This window comes from Penaeus vannamei, chromosome 21 (genome assembly GCF_042767895.1).
Source record: "Penaeus vannamei isolate JL-2024 chromosome 21, ASM4276789v1, whole genome shotgun sequence".
In the NCBI taxonomy this organism is placed as follows: domain Eukaryota; kingdom Metazoa; phylum Arthropoda; class Malacostraca; order Decapoda; family Penaeidae; genus Penaeus; species Penaeus vannamei.
In genome coordinates, this window is record NC_091569.1 from 16959816 (window position 1) to 16977315 (window position 17500).

At 34.7% G+C, this 17500-nt stretch overlaps 2 protein-coding genes across 4 annotated transcripts in view; both read left to right on the forward strand.

Moving 5' to 3' along the window:
* LOC113812039 (WD repeat-containing protein WRAP73) overlaps positions 1–8393 on the forward strand; it is a 9046-nt gene extending 653 nt beyond the window's left edge. For 2 of the 3 annotated variants that reach the window (XM_027363902.2, XM_027363900.2), the window contains exons 2-9: positions 4131–4291; positions 4509–4691; positions 4970–5146; positions 5475–5696; positions 5866–6034; positions 6352–6567; positions 7369–7501; positions 7614–8393. In XM_027363902.2, the coding sequence (XP_027219703.2) occupies positions 4136–4291; positions 4509–4691; positions 4970–5146; positions 5475–5696; positions 5866–6034; positions 6352–6567; positions 7369–7501; positions 7614–7722 (1365 nt within the window). In that variant the 5' untranslated portion in view covers positions 4131–4135 and the 3' untranslated portion in view covers positions 7723–8393. Of the gene's footprint in view, positions 1958–4130; positions 4292–4508; positions 4692–4969; positions 5147–5474; positions 5697–5865; positions 6035–6351; positions 6568–7368; positions 7502–7613 lie in introns of all 3 variants that reach the window. The other variant, XM_027363903.2, reaches the window with a different exon arrangement.
* A 7464-nt stretch (positions 8394–15857) lies between these two features.
* The window catches only part of LOC113812031 (M-phase phosphoprotein 8), a gene marked incomplete in the record, with an annotated part of 61032 nt that continues 59389 nt past the window's right edge, over positions 15858–17500 (forward strand). The window contains 2 exon segments of the mRNA XM_070135992.1: positions 15858–16302; positions 16853–16934.

Here is a 17500-nt window from a genome sequence, read left to right on the forward strand (position 1 = left end):
TCTCACCTTTGATAAAATGTTCTGAGTAGATGTAAACACATTTTCCACCAGGCATCCAAGTATTCCCCTCAGTGTTTAAGTGTTTCATGGCCTGAGCCCATTGCTTCCATTTTTCAGATTTCTTCTCATGATGTGGGAATATATGAAAGGTTACACCTTTCTTTCCCATCATATTGTAGTTCAAACAACCAATGGTTACACAACTTTGCATTTTCACACAAAAGAAATTTAAATTCTTTGATAAATGCAGTGAATTTGTAAGCACACACTGAGTTTTTAAACAAACAAAGGTTTGTTTTTGCCAAGTACTTGTTGCTAAGCATTACCAAATTGGTCTATTGTCTAATGCCCCTTGCAATGGAACACAAACAATCTTCAACACATTCACAGCAGGAGAGAGCATACAACATGCGGGAGCGCTTGATGCCGAGACTGTCCGATGCTTTCTCTTGCTGTTAATATGTGGAGGATTCTTTGTTTTCCTGGGAGTCCCCATGGAGGAGGTCACAGGGGGCACAGCCCCCCTGCATTAGACAATTTGGTGACTAATTCTCTGTATACTATACATATTTTACCCCATAATTTCCCTGGTACCATTCTTGCTCTCCCCATGCTATTGGGGCAAAGATTGTGAGGGTTTGTAGTTTTCAGCGCAACAATTTCCATCTAACTGAATACTTGAGTGTGAGAGAAACCCATCAATACCAAAATTGTCACGATCAGTTATACAGAACTATTGTTCAGGCAGGGCAGGGTGTACACAGTGAAACTCAGAAAATTATGATAGAGGCACTATAGAGATATACACCCTTTCTCCTTCTGCTAATCCCTACCTTACCCATTAGGTATCCTTGCAGAATCCCACACTTCTTCCTTTGACAACTTTAATCTAATCATTCTTGTTAATCCCTACCTTACCCTATTGACTTACCCTTTTTATCCCCACCCCTCTTTGCCTCTTTCAATGGCAGACTATTGTGAACTGTTATATGACTAATCACCCTCTACCTTTTTCACCACTACACCTTTCTATAGTGCTATATGAGCTTTGATGTCTAGCACATTTATTTTGCTTTGTAACCATTAACCATTACCAATACCTTCATTTTTATAATTTGGGATGGAAAATAACAAGTGATTAACACATATTACAGAGTTGAAAATTGTGAGAAGTAATAATAATTACAAGATTGGATGGTTGTGTGAAAATAAAAATAGCTGAAATTAATATTAGATTCATGTAATTTTATATAGGATTGTCACCCATAACTAATTCATTTCAAGTAGAAATCTTAAAGTTCACTTACATTTCATCTTTGACAAAGCCTTTGCTTCAGGGATAAACCAACTCAAAAATTCCAAGTAAGAATTTTTGCGTATATCAAAAGTATGCTTGCAGCTGAGCCAAGAGATTGCAAGAAATTCTTGGTTTAGGATTTTGGGATTAACAACATTGTTTCAATCTGTCCTCACAGTGTGTACTTATGCTAATGGATGTGAATGTAGTGTAGCACACCATAAAATGCATATTTCATTGTTATATCTCAAATACAATTAGGAACAGTAGATCGCATGTTTGAGAAAGTTATTACAGCTACTCCTCATGCGTGAATGAAAATAGGAATGGTTATTATGAACATAATAATAAAAGACAATTTATGAAACAACAAAATATCAGTAATTCTTTACAGTATTGCCACACTCACCAGAGCTAAATCTCCATGTACGCATAACAAAACCTAAGTTAGTTGATGGGGTAAACTCCCCAGCAAACATTGTTTTCACTTCGGCATGCATGGCAAGATTGAGCAGAAACTCAGGAGTACCAAGTGGACTTGTGCTACGTTCAGAACTCCTCGTCTTGCTCATCCAGACAACTTGTCAGGACGAGCAGGACAATGAGGCCGCATAGGGATCCTCCAAGACCCTCGCCACCCAAAATGCAACCAACTCGAAAGTAAACATTCACTCTTTTATCACACCTGTGTTTTTATTTTACACACTGCATAGGTTTTGTAACTCCTTTGATGTTTATTTAACTTGCCTGCAACTGACACAGAAATATATTTTGAGAATATCAATAAAGGGCCATAAAATTACCTATCAATATCTTGTGGTTGCCTGCAACTGTCAATGTTGACATACAAATACTATTGAGACATCATCTTGTCCTACTCACCCAGCTTTGCAGGAGGGCGAGATGGATGAGATGAACAACTTGTCCTGGACAAAAAAGTAGAGGTTCCAAACGATCAAAACATCTTGTCCAACTTGTTCCTAACACAGCATTAAGCTGTGAGTGGGGCTTTCCAAAAAAATTTTCCCCTTGTGGCATTACCACTTGTGTCTGCAGATTATTTTTTGTACCACCTACAATTTTTTGTTGTCTACAAGATTATCATCTTCAGTTTGTCCTAGCTTAAGACATAAAGATGAACCAAAATGTCTGTTTAGACATGTTTATAAATATAGAAAGTTAAAGAATCATGAAATTCCAGTAGGCAACTCTGCAATATATGATAAAATGGTGTGTGAAGGGGGAATATGGGAGGAGGAAAAGACCTATGGTTTAGCTGTATGAATTATACATTACAGCAGCAGAATTACTACCTCAAATTCAGTACACATCATTCACAAGAAGATAGAGGCAGGAAACACATTTGTGTAATTGGGTTAGGAGTGCATTCATGGGGAGTGTGGGTGGGTATAGGGGATGAGATCATGAGTATGACTAAAGGAAACTTGTCAAACAGTAACAGATGTATTAGAAGATACTTCAAACATATTCATAATGAGAAAGTCAATGGAAAGAACACTGCCAGTTTTTGACAGGCCTGCCACAATCATGGTGCATACAACTGTACACTCATTGAGCAAATAGCCATAATTCTGATGGATAGCATAGGTCTTGTAAGCCATATCTTGCCAGAATATATATAAAGGTTTGTTCCACAGAGAAATGCAGGCTGTTGTTCAATAGATGTAAAATTCATAACTGGAAACGGTTTAGGTTAAGAAGTGTTCCTTAGGTTAGGTTAACATTTCCTAAACTAACCAAAATTTTGTAGGTAAATCATGTGATAAATAATTTGACAAAATTATGCAGACACTTTGCAGGTTTTCTAGTTTTAGCTGTTACTTGTGATATATGTTTAATATTGTTAAAGGTACTAATCTAAATTTTTAAGTCAGTATTCCCAAATATACAAAATTAGATACAATGTTTGACCCATTTCACTTTCACCAGTAGTTCATTTTTGTGTATTGAAGCATTGCTTTTGTTACATTCTGAGAATTAGTTTAAAGTAGAAAAGCATGGTATGAAGTATCATAGTTTACTTTATAACTTTGCATACACTTTGCCTCTGATTTACATCACATCTAGGGCATTTGCAAATTAGAATCCATCACAAAGGCATATATTCAAAATGAAAAGTATATTGGATGCTTTAAATGGATATATTTGATATTTGATAATGGTCAAAATATTTTTTGTAGTTACATCAATTTATTTCAAGCAATGGGTCTGCCAGTACCTCTTAATAGTATAAATAAATATATATTCTATATGTAGATGTAATTTACGTATCACAGGTGATATGACTTGTCACCTCAGTATAACCCATCTATAGAATTTCTATGTGCATATGTAAAACTTTTGATAGAGTGATAGAGTTTAGTTAAAGATAATGGATAGTACTAACTGTAACTATATGTAATCTTGTAATGAACATATTCTTTTTGGTAGAATAGTGTCTTGTAATGAGATTTTTGAAGTACTGCATGTCATTGGTTATCAGTCTTTTAACCTCTGCAGACCCCATGTTTAACTTAATAGTATATGGACTTCCTTGGCCTTGGATATAGGCATTAATCTTTGTAAAGATACCCCAGTGTGACATGCTGGACAGTAGAAATATGATTTAATTGTTCAAACCTTTTGGATATACAGTATGCATTTTGTTCTGTTAATGAAACTTGTTTGATTGGTTATTTATTTTAAAAATTAGTGTAGGACCATTTCACAGACCCCCTGTGGATCTCTTGGGTCTGGAGAAAGGTAGAAGAGCACAGCCATATATGAAATAATTAATATAAGCTAAAATTAAAATGATTCCTTTTATCAACAGGAGAGATGAACTTTGCAGAGGTTTTACGAACAAGTGGGGGCCTGCTGTCTTGGTCACCCAGTGGACGTTTTTGTGCTGTTCCCATAACTGCCAGGCTTGAAATCAGGGATTCTTCTACCCTACAAATTTTAGTGACTTATAACTGCATTGATGCAATTCAGGTATTTGGCTGCTTTTAATATGACTTATCATTAATAAATATATAATTAGGCATAGATAGATTAGTTTTAGTTTGGGAATCATTAATAACATTATGTAGTATTATAAAGTACTCTATATTATATTAAAAAGTTTTGATAAGATGTTATAGATATATCTTGCAATGTATTTGAAGTAGTTAAAATATTTTAGGAAAACTAGATATGCATTTCTTTACAGGTTATTGAATGGTCACCAGATTCAAACTATGTGTTAACAGCAAATTATAAACGTAACATAGCAGAGGTTTGGTCCATAGAAGATCCTGATTGGAGATGCAAGGTTGATGAGGGATCAGCTGGCCTCATTAGAGTTATTTGGGCCCCTGACAGTCGGCATATATTGACGACAGCAGAATTCCATGTAAATTTTTCTTTGTTATTTTTCCTTTTTATTACTGTCAATATGTTTTAAAGAAAAATACTTTTTATTTCATTAATTTGGGTTTACTTTTTTATTGTACAGAAAGCAAACAGCTTAGATACTATGATAAAACCTCTTTATATTTTAAAGATGCGAGTATAAATCAGATCTGATATTGATAATGGATCTCATTTTGTAAGTATATCCTGAAAACAGATAGTATACGTATGATTTTTACTCATTATTTACCCTCAAATACATTTTTATGCTCACAACAGCTTAGAATCACAGTTTGGTCACTAGTCAGCAAGTCTGTGTCCTATATCAAAAACCCCAAGAATATACCAGGAGGACTTCAGTTTAGCCAAGACAAGGAGTACCTGGCTGTGGCTGAAAGGCGGGACTGCAAGGACTATCTATCTGTACTTGAAACAAAATCATGGCAATTAGTAAAGGTAATATCCACTTGGAAGAGAATCTGGTTAAGATTTTTTGTCATGTTTGTTTTCTTGCCAATATGCATTTTTATTATTGCATTTATCTGCAGTTTTATATAATCCATCTCAAATTAGTAAAGGTAATATCCACTTGGAAGAGAATCTGGTTAAAAAATTTTGTCATGTTTGTTTTCTTGCCAATATGCATTTTTATTATTGCATTTATCTGCAGTTTTATATAATCCATCTCAAATTTGCATTAATGTTAGACATAAAACTTTCAGGTTGTTTGATGAGTATTGATTATGCCTTTTACTTTTACTGAGACCTTATTTAATCCTTTCAGCATTTTGAATTAGCAACAAGAGATATTGCAGGCCTACAATGGGCAAATGACAGCTCAGTGCTTGTGGTATGGGAGTCACCTTTAGAATACAGAGTCCTTATCTACTCTCTAAGTGGACAGTGTCTTGCAAATTACTCTGCTTATCAGTGGTCACTTGGTATTAAAAGCATTGCATGGTCTCCTTCTGGGCAGTTCCTTGCAATAGGAAGTTATGATCAAAAGGTATTTTTTAATTTGGATTTATTTACAGAACATTTCATTTGGAAATAGGATATTGTATTAATGTTTTGGTAATTCTCAGATCATTTTAAATATATGTACTATATTCCTTATAATCGTTAAATTTTCAGTTCATCATGGTTAGTGACTTTGAAAGTCTGTACTATTACAGGTGAGATTAATGAACCACATCACATGGCGCATAATTTCTGAATTCTGTCATAGTTCTACCATTGACTCAGAAAATTGTGTCATATACAAGGAAGTTGAAAAACCATTAACAGGATATCCAGCAACCTTAGCCTCAGTTCAAGGTCTTCCATTAGTTCTTGAAACCACATGTAAGTTGGTGCTCATTTTACATTGCTTTCAATACTTTCACATATTAATGACAGGCTCAGTAATTGGTAAAATGTTACATTTATTATTAACACTTTGATTATTTGTTTGATTTTGGAGTTATTGAAATAGTGATTACAGTTCCTGAAACTTTCACTTGGTAAAGATTACTGTTTTTATGTATTACCATTTATACTTTGAAAACAGTGGGTTGTTCTTCAGCAAATCTAAGTGTCAATAGTACACAAAGCACCGTCAGTGTTATGTAAAAAGAAGAAATTCAAGAAGTGGCTAATATAAAAACCCTTCTATTTTATAGATGAGGAAGAAGAATCTAGACCAGTCAGCCTTGCATCCATAACAGTAGAGCCTGGGAAACAGGCAAACCCACGCATAGGTGTCGGGACACTCCTTTTCAGTAGTGATAATAGATACCTAGCAACACGGAATGATAATATGCCGGCTACCGTATGGATTTGGAGCATACCCAAGTTAGCATTAAAGGCTATACTTGTACATGCAAATCCAATAAAGGGTATGTTTTTTTTTTTCTCTCCTTTTTCTTCTTCTTCTTCTTTTTATTTCTATTCTTTGAAGATTTTACAGACTTGTAGCAAACCAAAATCTCAGCTGAAGCTCTCAGCTATAGTTTAAATAATTTATGTGTGATACATTAACTCCAAATTTACTTTAGAGTATAGAACATATGAATACATAAAAAACATGACTTGCTTGATTCTATAGACCCAGCTAGCATGCTGACAGAAACAAATGATACTGAAAAGGTTTGTGGACACTATAACTTCAATAAGGTAGTGATGATTTTTTGTTTGTTAATTTCTTGGATTTTAGTTGTTTGTAAGTTTCTCGTTCAATAATAAATGCTTCCTGTTTTGTGCTTTCCATATCCAATATTCATATTAACAAAAGATTAGTGACAACATTGTTGGATATAGAAATGAAGTGTATATTACTTAATTTATTGTTTTTAATATAAATATTTTTGTATGCATTTTATGACATTAAGGTGTATTTAATCAAGGCAAGTATGTAGTAAGATCAAGGTAGATAGAAACATTAAAATAGATTCAAAATGAAAGGCTTATGAAATAAAAAGTTGAGAATCAAGTGTACAGATGTTTATCTTAGGGCATGGAATAGTGAAAAGATCCATGCATACGATCTGTAAAGGTTTAATGTATGCAATTTAGAGAGGAAAAAAGAAAAGGAAAGAAATATTTGTCATCGTAGTGCATAGCAACATTACGTTTGCATCCAAACGTACTTACATATATTTGTTTTTCAAAGTTAAACAAACAATCCTCTTTTATTCAAGACATGGCTTGGGACTCACAGCATCCTCGTCTGGCACTTTGCACTGGGAACAGCCATGTATACTTTTGGTCTCCATTTGGCTGTTTAACTGTTGCTGTTCCTGGAGCTCCGACATTACAAATTAATTCACTGAGGTACTGTAATTATTAATACAGTTTTTTAGGTTATGATAATGTAATGAATATGAATAAATGCTGAAGACATAGTTGGGTTGTTACTTGTCTACAATATAAATCTTTTCCACAGGTGGCATCCTTCAGGTTCACGAGTTGCTCTAATAGGACGTGACCAGTTCTCTGTCTGTTTTTTTGATAAACAACTTCAATTATGTGAATCTATATCTGCACCCCAATGATGTAGGTGTTAATAGTCAACTTCAAGGATATGCATACCTTTACCTGACCTTTGAATGTGAAAGCAAGATGATACAAGGATGTTTAAAAGAAACAAACTTCTTTTGGCATATATTATCATTATACCCAAAAAGTTTGTGTTTTTAATTAGATCTTTCAGATACAGTTCTAAGTTGGAAAATGATATTGGTATTCTGTATAATTTAGTTACAGCAGTTCATTATTCATTAAGAAAATTAATCAAATACAATTGTACATTGATGTTCAAGCTTTATTTTTAAAAGAATTTATGATATTTTCATATTTTCATTTTCATTTTCAAAAGAAGTATTTTCATCTAATAGAATCATATTCCAAAGAACTCGCATTCATCTTATATATTGTAATTCATACAAAATTAATAGTTAAGCAACATTAAGGGAGGATCTTAGATATATATGGTTTGTGATAAGCTTTAATACACATTTTGCAATAAATAAAGGAGTTATGAATTTTGTATGTATGCAGATACTTGTTAACACAAATTTCGTTATAAATATGTCGACTCAAGAATCACCCTAGAAATATCAACATTGTAACAATACTAAAGATCTGAAGTCCTAAAAGCATGTATATAATCATCAATGGAAAAAATGTATTTTATATTTTCTTAATAAAGTTATTTTAGAATTGATTTTTCCTTCTTTCTATCCCCCCATTTTGTGCATATGCAGGCATGCATGCATGGGTGTAGGTGAGGTTTTCTGTCCAGATGCTCGAGAAAGTGTATGTGCCTCTGGACATCACATATTTTGCTGTTAGCTATTTTCCTTTTGTTAATGCTGCTTATCTCTAAGTTCTTCAGTTAATGTTAGCATTCAGGTCTAAACAGAGGAAGAAAAGTTGAAATGAGGGTAGGCTAACTAAGGTCTATTATTTTTCTAGTATGTATATACATTTTTTAAAAATCTAAATAAAACCATTGAGGATAAAATTAATGAAATTTATTTCACATCAATTTTTTCCAATACATTTTACCTTGTCTTTATAATACTCTCTATTTGTAAACACAATAACTTCTAGAGTCAAAAATAAGCATGAAAGTACTGCATATAACTTTTCCAAATTTGTTAGAAAGACATGGTAAAGTTTATAAAAAAAAGTACTTTAATGGGCTCTAAAGACAGACTTCAGCCAGTCAGCTCATAATTTTCAGTCACATATGCTACTGTCTGCCTCAGTAGCCCCCCCTAATCTCTTGCTGCTGTTGTCGTGGAGGGGGAGGGTCTGGATAGTCTTTTCTTCTCCTTTCCTTTTCTTTCTCTTCTTCAGCCACTTCCGTCCACCTGAAGTGTGAGAGCCGTGCTGAAAGGGTGAAAGGCTGGCTTTGAGTCAGTCTTGAACGATCTTTGTACTCTGTTTCTCTTCCCTCTTTACCCTTTTCATTGCCACACAAACCTACAGCGCTCTACAACCTTTGGCATCTAAACATATTTTGTCCTAATCGTCAATTCATTTGTAACCTTTTTGTCCACAAGACTTTATCATAGTGCTATATGACTTTTGATATCTGGTACAATTATTTGTTTTGACCATTACCCATTCTGGGAATCCACAAATATCGCATATGACCCAATAAAACTTCTTCCCCAAGCCCTTATTTTGAATACGCCATTAATGACCTTAGATGTTGACATGGCACAAAATGTTAAAAAAATAAATAAATATTTCTGTCAAACATTTTCTCTATATACTTTTTGTTATGTCAGTGCCAACATCGATTCCGCCTCTAGTAGCCAAGTTATGACATGTGCCCTTCCTCCTTGGAAGAGCCCAAGGGGTGTCGCAAATTTGGAGGTGTTCCTCTCTGAGACCAGGAAGTTCATTCGAAGTCAAAGCAGACGAGTTCAGATTCAGGCAGTGTCCTGGGTCCCTGGTGGCCTTCATATCAACCCCCTCACAACTATAATCAACTAGGTAAGTTGATTATATTGGTGAGTCTTCAAGTCTTCCAGACCTTCAAAATGTTCTTGACAATCATGCTACACCCCATTGCAACAGAAGACATCACAAAGTAAGAAGTATTTGCTTTTCAGTTCCTGTAAAAAGTCATGGCTATCATTTTTTGTAATACATTCTTTAGCCTTCTATATTACACGACGCATGTCATCCATTCATTGGTGTATTTGTCCTATTAGGTGAAGCGCTTCTTTTAGTTCATTTGGCAGGTTTATGTTAAAGATATAATCATAATCATCATCAATAACAACAACAACAACAACAATAATAATAATAATAATATTAATAATAATAATGATGATGATGATGATGATGATGGTAATGATAATAGTAATAATAATAATAATAATAATAATAATAATATGCACATGCATTGGGATACTCTTGTTCACTGTGTCTGAAATTAATTTCAAGGAAAAATTTAATGCACAGATCGAGATAGAGATGTCTGCCCTTTTCAAGGTAGTTGTTAAATTTGCTATATCAGCACTTTAGTTATTTTCAATTTACTTAAATCATAAAGTGCATAAACAAAATAACATAAAAATTATAAATATAAATTTCTCCACGAGATATAACGCTTATTATCTTGAGGAATGAGTCTTACTAATGCAAGCGTAAGGCAAAGAATTTCAATTCTCGTTGACTATAACTCTGTGAAAAGGTGCTACCCACCAAGGTTTATTTAGGTACTTGTATGGACCTTGCTATCAACGAGGCGAGATGAGCTACTACTATAGTATTACTTAGGGAAAAGGGTACATCCAAAGTGTTCCACAAGTAAAAGTGGCCCTCAAAGTTAAGGAATCTATGTCATTTGGGAAAGATATGGGAATCCAGAGAATGATGATACGGTATAGCACACTCGGTACATAAAGCTAATGAAAATTTATGAGGTTAGCTTAGAAATTTGCCTTGAGTAAAGAGTACGCTTTCATTTTTTCGGCAAAGATCTTCGGATTTGTCGATTTTGAGTTACATGCATTTTCAATGAGTTTCTGACTGCCCGAGTCTCCCCTGAAATTTTGAAGTCCCCCCTGCAATTTCTAAGGTGGTTGCTGCCACCTTAGATATACCACGAAAATATTATGATTTTTCACATTACCTTCGAAAATTGGAAATTGTGACGTAACAAATAGACATAAAACAATGAGTATCTTTAGAAAGCATATAAAATTCTACAAAACATGAGTGCAACATGCATTTTTTATGAATAATAATAAAAAAAGATATTGAAACCAAATTTATTTTTAAAAATAAAATTCACGATATATGATATGTTGTTTTAGAAAAGCTTTTATTTATTCATTATTTTTTATTTTTTGCATCGTATTTCGTCAGTTTTATCCTTCAGCAAAATGTCTTGAAGATAATACCGCCCCCCCCCCCCAAAAAAAAAGGGGGTACTTTTAGCCTATGCGAGTAACCTGCTCGAAGATGCATTTTTTACCTACATTCATCATTCAGTCAAAAGACTTTCTAGTTGATTATATTTTCGGAAAATCTCTCAAAATACTAAAAAACAAAAAAATACACACAAAAGGCCATCAAATACACGGTACTGATCTGTATGTACATTCATGTACGATATATATATATATATATATATATATATATATATATATATATATATATATATATATATATATATATATATGCATTTATACACAGATCAGTACTGTGTATTTGATGACCTTATAAAACAATATATATCATCAAATACACAGTACTGATCTGTATCTGCTTGAGAGCCTTCAGCAGGACCGGGCGTGGCACCTGTGTTTCGAGCAAGGGCAGGCGCGACACCCGTGGTGCGAGCGGGAGCGGGGCGAGGCGCGCCACCGGTGCCGGGAGCGCCATCCGGGGTACGAGCGAGAGCGGGGGGAGTGCGGCACCCGGGTTCTTTATTATTATTTTATTATTATTATTATTATTATTATTATTATTAGTAGTAGTAGTAGTAGTAGTAGTATTTAGGCAGGCAAAGCGAGAGCAAGGAACAGGCAGGCGAGAGCGAAACCATTCGTCCCCTCCACCACAACGAGCATGAATGGTACTTCGGCCATTGAGGAGTCTTCAGGCCAGTTTTATATATTGTAAATCCCCATTATAGCTCATTATAAAGGGAAATGATACATGATTATATCATATGGAAGTATTTCACATATCATTTGTTATCCATACTGTAAAAAATAAAAAATGAACGTATGACATTTTGATATGATACCGGTATAACTTACGAAAGCTCTGGCATACGCAATTTTGGTCCAAAAAAAAAACCTTTTATGGCTCATTTTGTAGCTAAGTAAACAATCTTGTGCTTATTGCACTTACTTTTTGCAATATTTTCAATTGCTTCTTATAAAAGTGACATATAAAAAATAGGCCTACTTGGACTGTTCAAACAGTCATCTTTGTAATTTATTCACCCCCCCAAAAAATGAAAAAATAAGGTCGACTTCTAAAATTTGGCTTCCGTATATTATAGTTGAAGGATTTTGCTATTCAGATATAAAATCAGAATGGCTGTATGATTTTGGGGGGATTTTTTAGAAAATTAAAAAAAAAGGTCAATGTAGGCCTATATTCACCACAAATCACTGTGACCCTACTATAACAAATGTCGTGTAGTGAGATACTATTACTTGCTAGGAATTTCCACAATACTTCGCAAGGAAGGTAAATCATAGGGGATTATGTTATAGGAAGATTATTCTAATACCTAATTTTGTTAATACCAATACAACTATGAAAATGTACTAAAACCCAAAAATGCCGATATCTCGGAACACTACCTTTGTACTCTTCGTCAACGATATGAGACACAATTTTAGTCCGAAAAAAACGTTTTATGGCTCATTTTGTAGCTGAATAAAAACTCTAGTGCTTTTGCATTTAGTTTTTACGTTTTTTCCTGTTTTTCTTGTAAAGATGACATTTATACAAAAAAAAATCTCAAAGTCGGTTATTTCAAAAATTTACAATAAAAAAACAAAGTCGAAATCGAAAAAAGTGCTTGCAACAAGCACGAGATTTAGGGCGAATCTGTTCAAAAATCACATTAGAAAGCCTGTGTACAGAAATCATTGACGAAAAATTGCCAATTTTCAAAGGGGGGACAGTTTTTTTTCAATAATTCAAAAACTGTTCGGGCGATTTTGAAAAAAAAAAAAAAAAAAGTTTTGAGATCTCACTAGGGTCTAAATAAAAGGGTGCGAGTTTCATCAAAATCGGTAAGAAAAATCGAAAAATTGAAAAAAATACCAGACGGTCCCCTTTAATGCTGTTTAACACAGATGTGGAAAGCAAGGTCTGTATAAGTACTTATATAGACCTTGGTGGAAAGTGCCTGTTCGTGCTCTCGGGGCGGTAAAGTCCAAGGCGAATCTTGAAAAAAGTATTTAGCGTAATCAGTCCCCGTCTATAAGATATTGATAACGTCATTACTATTATTAATACCAGCAGTGCCTAAATCTTGATATTTACTTAAATATATTATCATATATTGGTGAGAGGGAAGCCTGTCATGATACCATCCACCCCTTAGATTCGCCTGTGCGCAAAGTACCAACGAATGATCGTTAGTGTATCAGTGAAAAAAAATGTGTGTACAGTGCTCAGTGATACGTTAGAAATATTGATTAGACAGATAGAAGCCAGTGTGATGTAACTACTTCAGGTAGTTAGTCAGCTTGACCTATCACTAGGTCATAGTAAGACCTAACTCCAAATAGCGATAACGATCATATTCCACCCACTCCACAAACGCAACCAAGTTGACATGCAATGAGTGATCAGGAAAGGTGAAAAAGATTAATCGGAACATCATGAAAGGGCTACAGCATAAAGCCAAGTTTTAATTGAAGAAAGATTTTGCTTCACATTTGAAAATGATATAGCCTGTATTGTACTTCCTAGTATGATCTAGTCAGACTTGTTGTTATGCCATTTACCTAAGACAAGTAGAATAAGTAAATTTGACGGATATTTAGGACATCATTGGCTGAGACATGGTATTTTGCGGAAAAATGTTAATACATTGTATAGAAAACACTGAAATCAGTACATAAGTTCTGATTCTAAGAGGGCAATATATTCCGGTGTAACAGCCCCGACTAAACCCCCGCCCAGAATATATCTGGAGTTATTTTAGGTTAGGCTATTATAAACTCACGGAAGGTTAGGTCAATTTATACCCCCAGGGATAAAATGGGCTAGGTTAGAACCAACAAATATTAAGTTCTAAGCGGAAGCTGACAAAGGTTACAGTGATCACTATTAACATGACAAGGCCAGAAATTCAAACAGAATAGTTACCCAGGACTCATACTGGGTAAGAGGCCGTCCATAAAGTACTTACACACCAATTTTATGACCAGACACATTTATGAGTGTCTGGTGGTCCTAATACAGCAGGCAGTATGTCTAGCAAGGTTCACTTTGTACTTGGCGGAATGTTACCTTTCATTCAAAGGTAGTTTCATTCAGTAACTTTCATGCTTCATCTACATCAGTTTTGCCAGAGCAGAGTGGGTGGGTCACTTTTGGGCGTGTCTGGCGGGCATAATGCAGTAGGTAATTTGTTTGGTATTTTCCATTCTGTACTCTCTCATGTGTTGGAGTATATAAACTTTATTTCAGGTGGTACCAATAATGTTTGATCCAACCCAAATTTTTAGGCCCTTTTTGGGCGTCTGGTAGGAGAGATTATGTCTGACATGAACCATATTTTACCCAGTGTGATGTGTAAATTACCCTGAAATACACTGTGTGGTACCTATGCATGTTTGATCGAGCTGATTTTTTTATTTTTTATTCCTTTTGAGGGTCCCTAGGGGCCAAACGCAGCAGGGGGTCCCCGGCAGACGTGCAGTTCTTCATATACCGTATCATTCTCTACATGATCCTGTATTCCGTAATTAGTACCAAGTTCGTTTGACCAAACCTCTCTTGGCTGCCGGTCTATATACTCATTTCTTCCTATTTTATATCTCATAGATCTATCTCTTCTGAATCTTTTCCAAAGAAGCTTCCTGTTTTCTGTCATTTTCTTGCATTTGCCAATGAACCATTTTGGCCATTATGAATTTTCCACTCCTTTTTTATAGGCCTCAGAATTTTGAATACTGAACATCCTGGTTCTCATCGCCTAAAAGTGTTTCCCAGTACATACTATCAAAAAAAAAAAAAAAATCTATAGTCACCTCTTTTATAATTGTACTTTTCTTTTCTTTCCTTGCTTACGATCAGTTTTTTTTTTCTTGTAACAGAAAGTATTTTAGTTTAATCACTACATGGTCACTTTTTCCTAAAGGAGGATAGTACTCGATATCCTTTATATCATCGTTATGCTTTGTGAATATATGGTCAAGCATAGACAGCCTATCTTGTCCTCTTATCCTGATATGATCTGTTACATTCTGGAAAAGGCAATGCTCTTTTATTTCTTGTATTAATTTAGCTTTCCACGAATGTGGTTGCGCTCAGGGATCGAAACTTTCCCTGTCGATTTTGCTATTAAAAGCCCCTGTGATAAGAATTTCTTTTTCATTGGTTTCCGAAAGTTTTAGCACTTCTTCCAGGCTCTTTAATGGCTCTTGAATTAATTTTTGGTAAAATTCTTGTGGCCACACCAATGTTTGAGGTGGCATGTATACCATGGTTATTATTATGTTTCCCCCGTTTGTTTCTACCTCATTTACTTTCTGTTCTACTATGGGGTCCTGATTAATTTCTAACTCCTTCGTAATAATTCCTTTCCTTGTTAATATTGCTACCCACCTCCATTTCCATTTACCTCTATTTTTTCAAATATTATAGTCTGAGTTCTAATGTTACATCGTCTATGGAGGGATCCAGTTTTGTTTCAGTGATGCATATTACATATTACTAATATAAATTACATTTATATCAGTTATTGTCTCTCGTTCTAGCAACTTCGAAGATAAATCATCAATATTTGTAGAAACTATTTCTACATTATCTTTCGATATTTGTTTTGGTTGCAGGGTTATGTTTGCCGGTCTCTACATTTTGGTTCCGTTAGAATATTTAATTTGCCTGGAGACCTCTAACCCTCCAAAGAAACGTTTTTTTTTTTTTTTTACCGCACAGTCCTTTGTTCATCCTTATCCTTTACTTCTTTACTGCGTGCGTGCGTGCGTGCAGACGTGTGCGTCCGCTAAACTATATAATTTAGATTTGAATGCCTAATCATGGTCATTCTGACATAAGATATCATTTGAGCGAAATTTACTGCAGCAAAATTATTCCGGGAAATGCTAGAAGTGTTGCATGCGTTTAAATGTAATACTCAAATTCTTCCGGGATATACAAATTCAAATTGCATATAGAAAAATATATGAAAGACTGAGATGACATTATAAACTGTTTTTCAGTTACGGCTATAAGGGAAAACCAATGATATTGTACTATAAAACTTGGTAAAAGATTACTAACAACGGGGTAACAATAACTGGCAATAGGCGGCCATTGGACAGTTCGGAGAAAAACTGTGCGTGAGGAAGTAAGACTTCCTTTCTGTTTTCGTCAACCATATTTTTTTTGCTCTCTTGATGAGATAGGTAATTATAAACAGTATATCTCATTTCCTCAGGGTTATACTTTCAGTATACTGCCTTTTGACTATTTAGTATTTACTGGAAAGAAATTAATAATTTCCATAATTCCTTGCAGCACAGTAAGGTTATTTCATCGCATAAAGGAAAATAAGTTTGTTTTTTTTGGCACTTATGGCAAATGCCGTATAGTTTCTGGTCCGATTTTGAGACAGATATTTCACATGAATGAATAAGATTTTTTCGTCTTTTACATGTTGCAAAAATAATTTAACAATAAAGTGGTGGGAAAGATTAACTAATGTCAAGTTAGGAAATAGCCTAGGTATCCTTTGGTATAAGGAAAAAGATTGTTGTAATAATAGCTTTAGTTTACAATCTAGATTAGATGAACTTAAATGAAGAGCAGTTAAGCAGTATGTAGAAGCTTGAAATAACTAAAAGTGATACAGGCACTTTATCTTACTGAACAGTTGTAAACTTGGTGTTTTCAAAACAAGTCCTTTGTAATGCATATGCCTAAATAGTATGTATATTTTTCTCTGATAATTTCTAGATTGGTAATTGCTACCAAGAGTGACACACCCTCCAGAGACTAAAACCCAAAACTAGGCTTGATCACCAAACAGTCATATAGAGCATGTATTGAAATTTTAGTATCAGTCGGAAAATACCAGAAAATACAGAATTTATTTGCTATATTAGCAATTAAAGAATATATTGGTAATGCTTTAGAACAGGACCAAATCATGCAATACCAAGACCAACATGCTTTGAGCTCTGGTAAAGACAAACAAATCTTCAACACATATTCAGCACACCCCACCCCACACCCCACACACCGGCAACACATATACTGGCAACACACACATACATGCTGGTAACACACACACACTGGCGACACATATACTGGCAATACACACACACATGCTGGTAACACACACACATATGCTGGCAACACACACACATACATGCTGGTAACACACACACACATGCTGGTAAAACAAACACACATGCTGCTAACACACACACATGCTGGTAAAACACACACACATGCTGGTAAAACACACACACATGATGGTAACACACACATGCTGGTTACACACACATACATGCTGGTTACACACACACATATGCTGGTAACACACACACACAGATACACACATACATACACAGATACACATGCAACACACACACATATGCA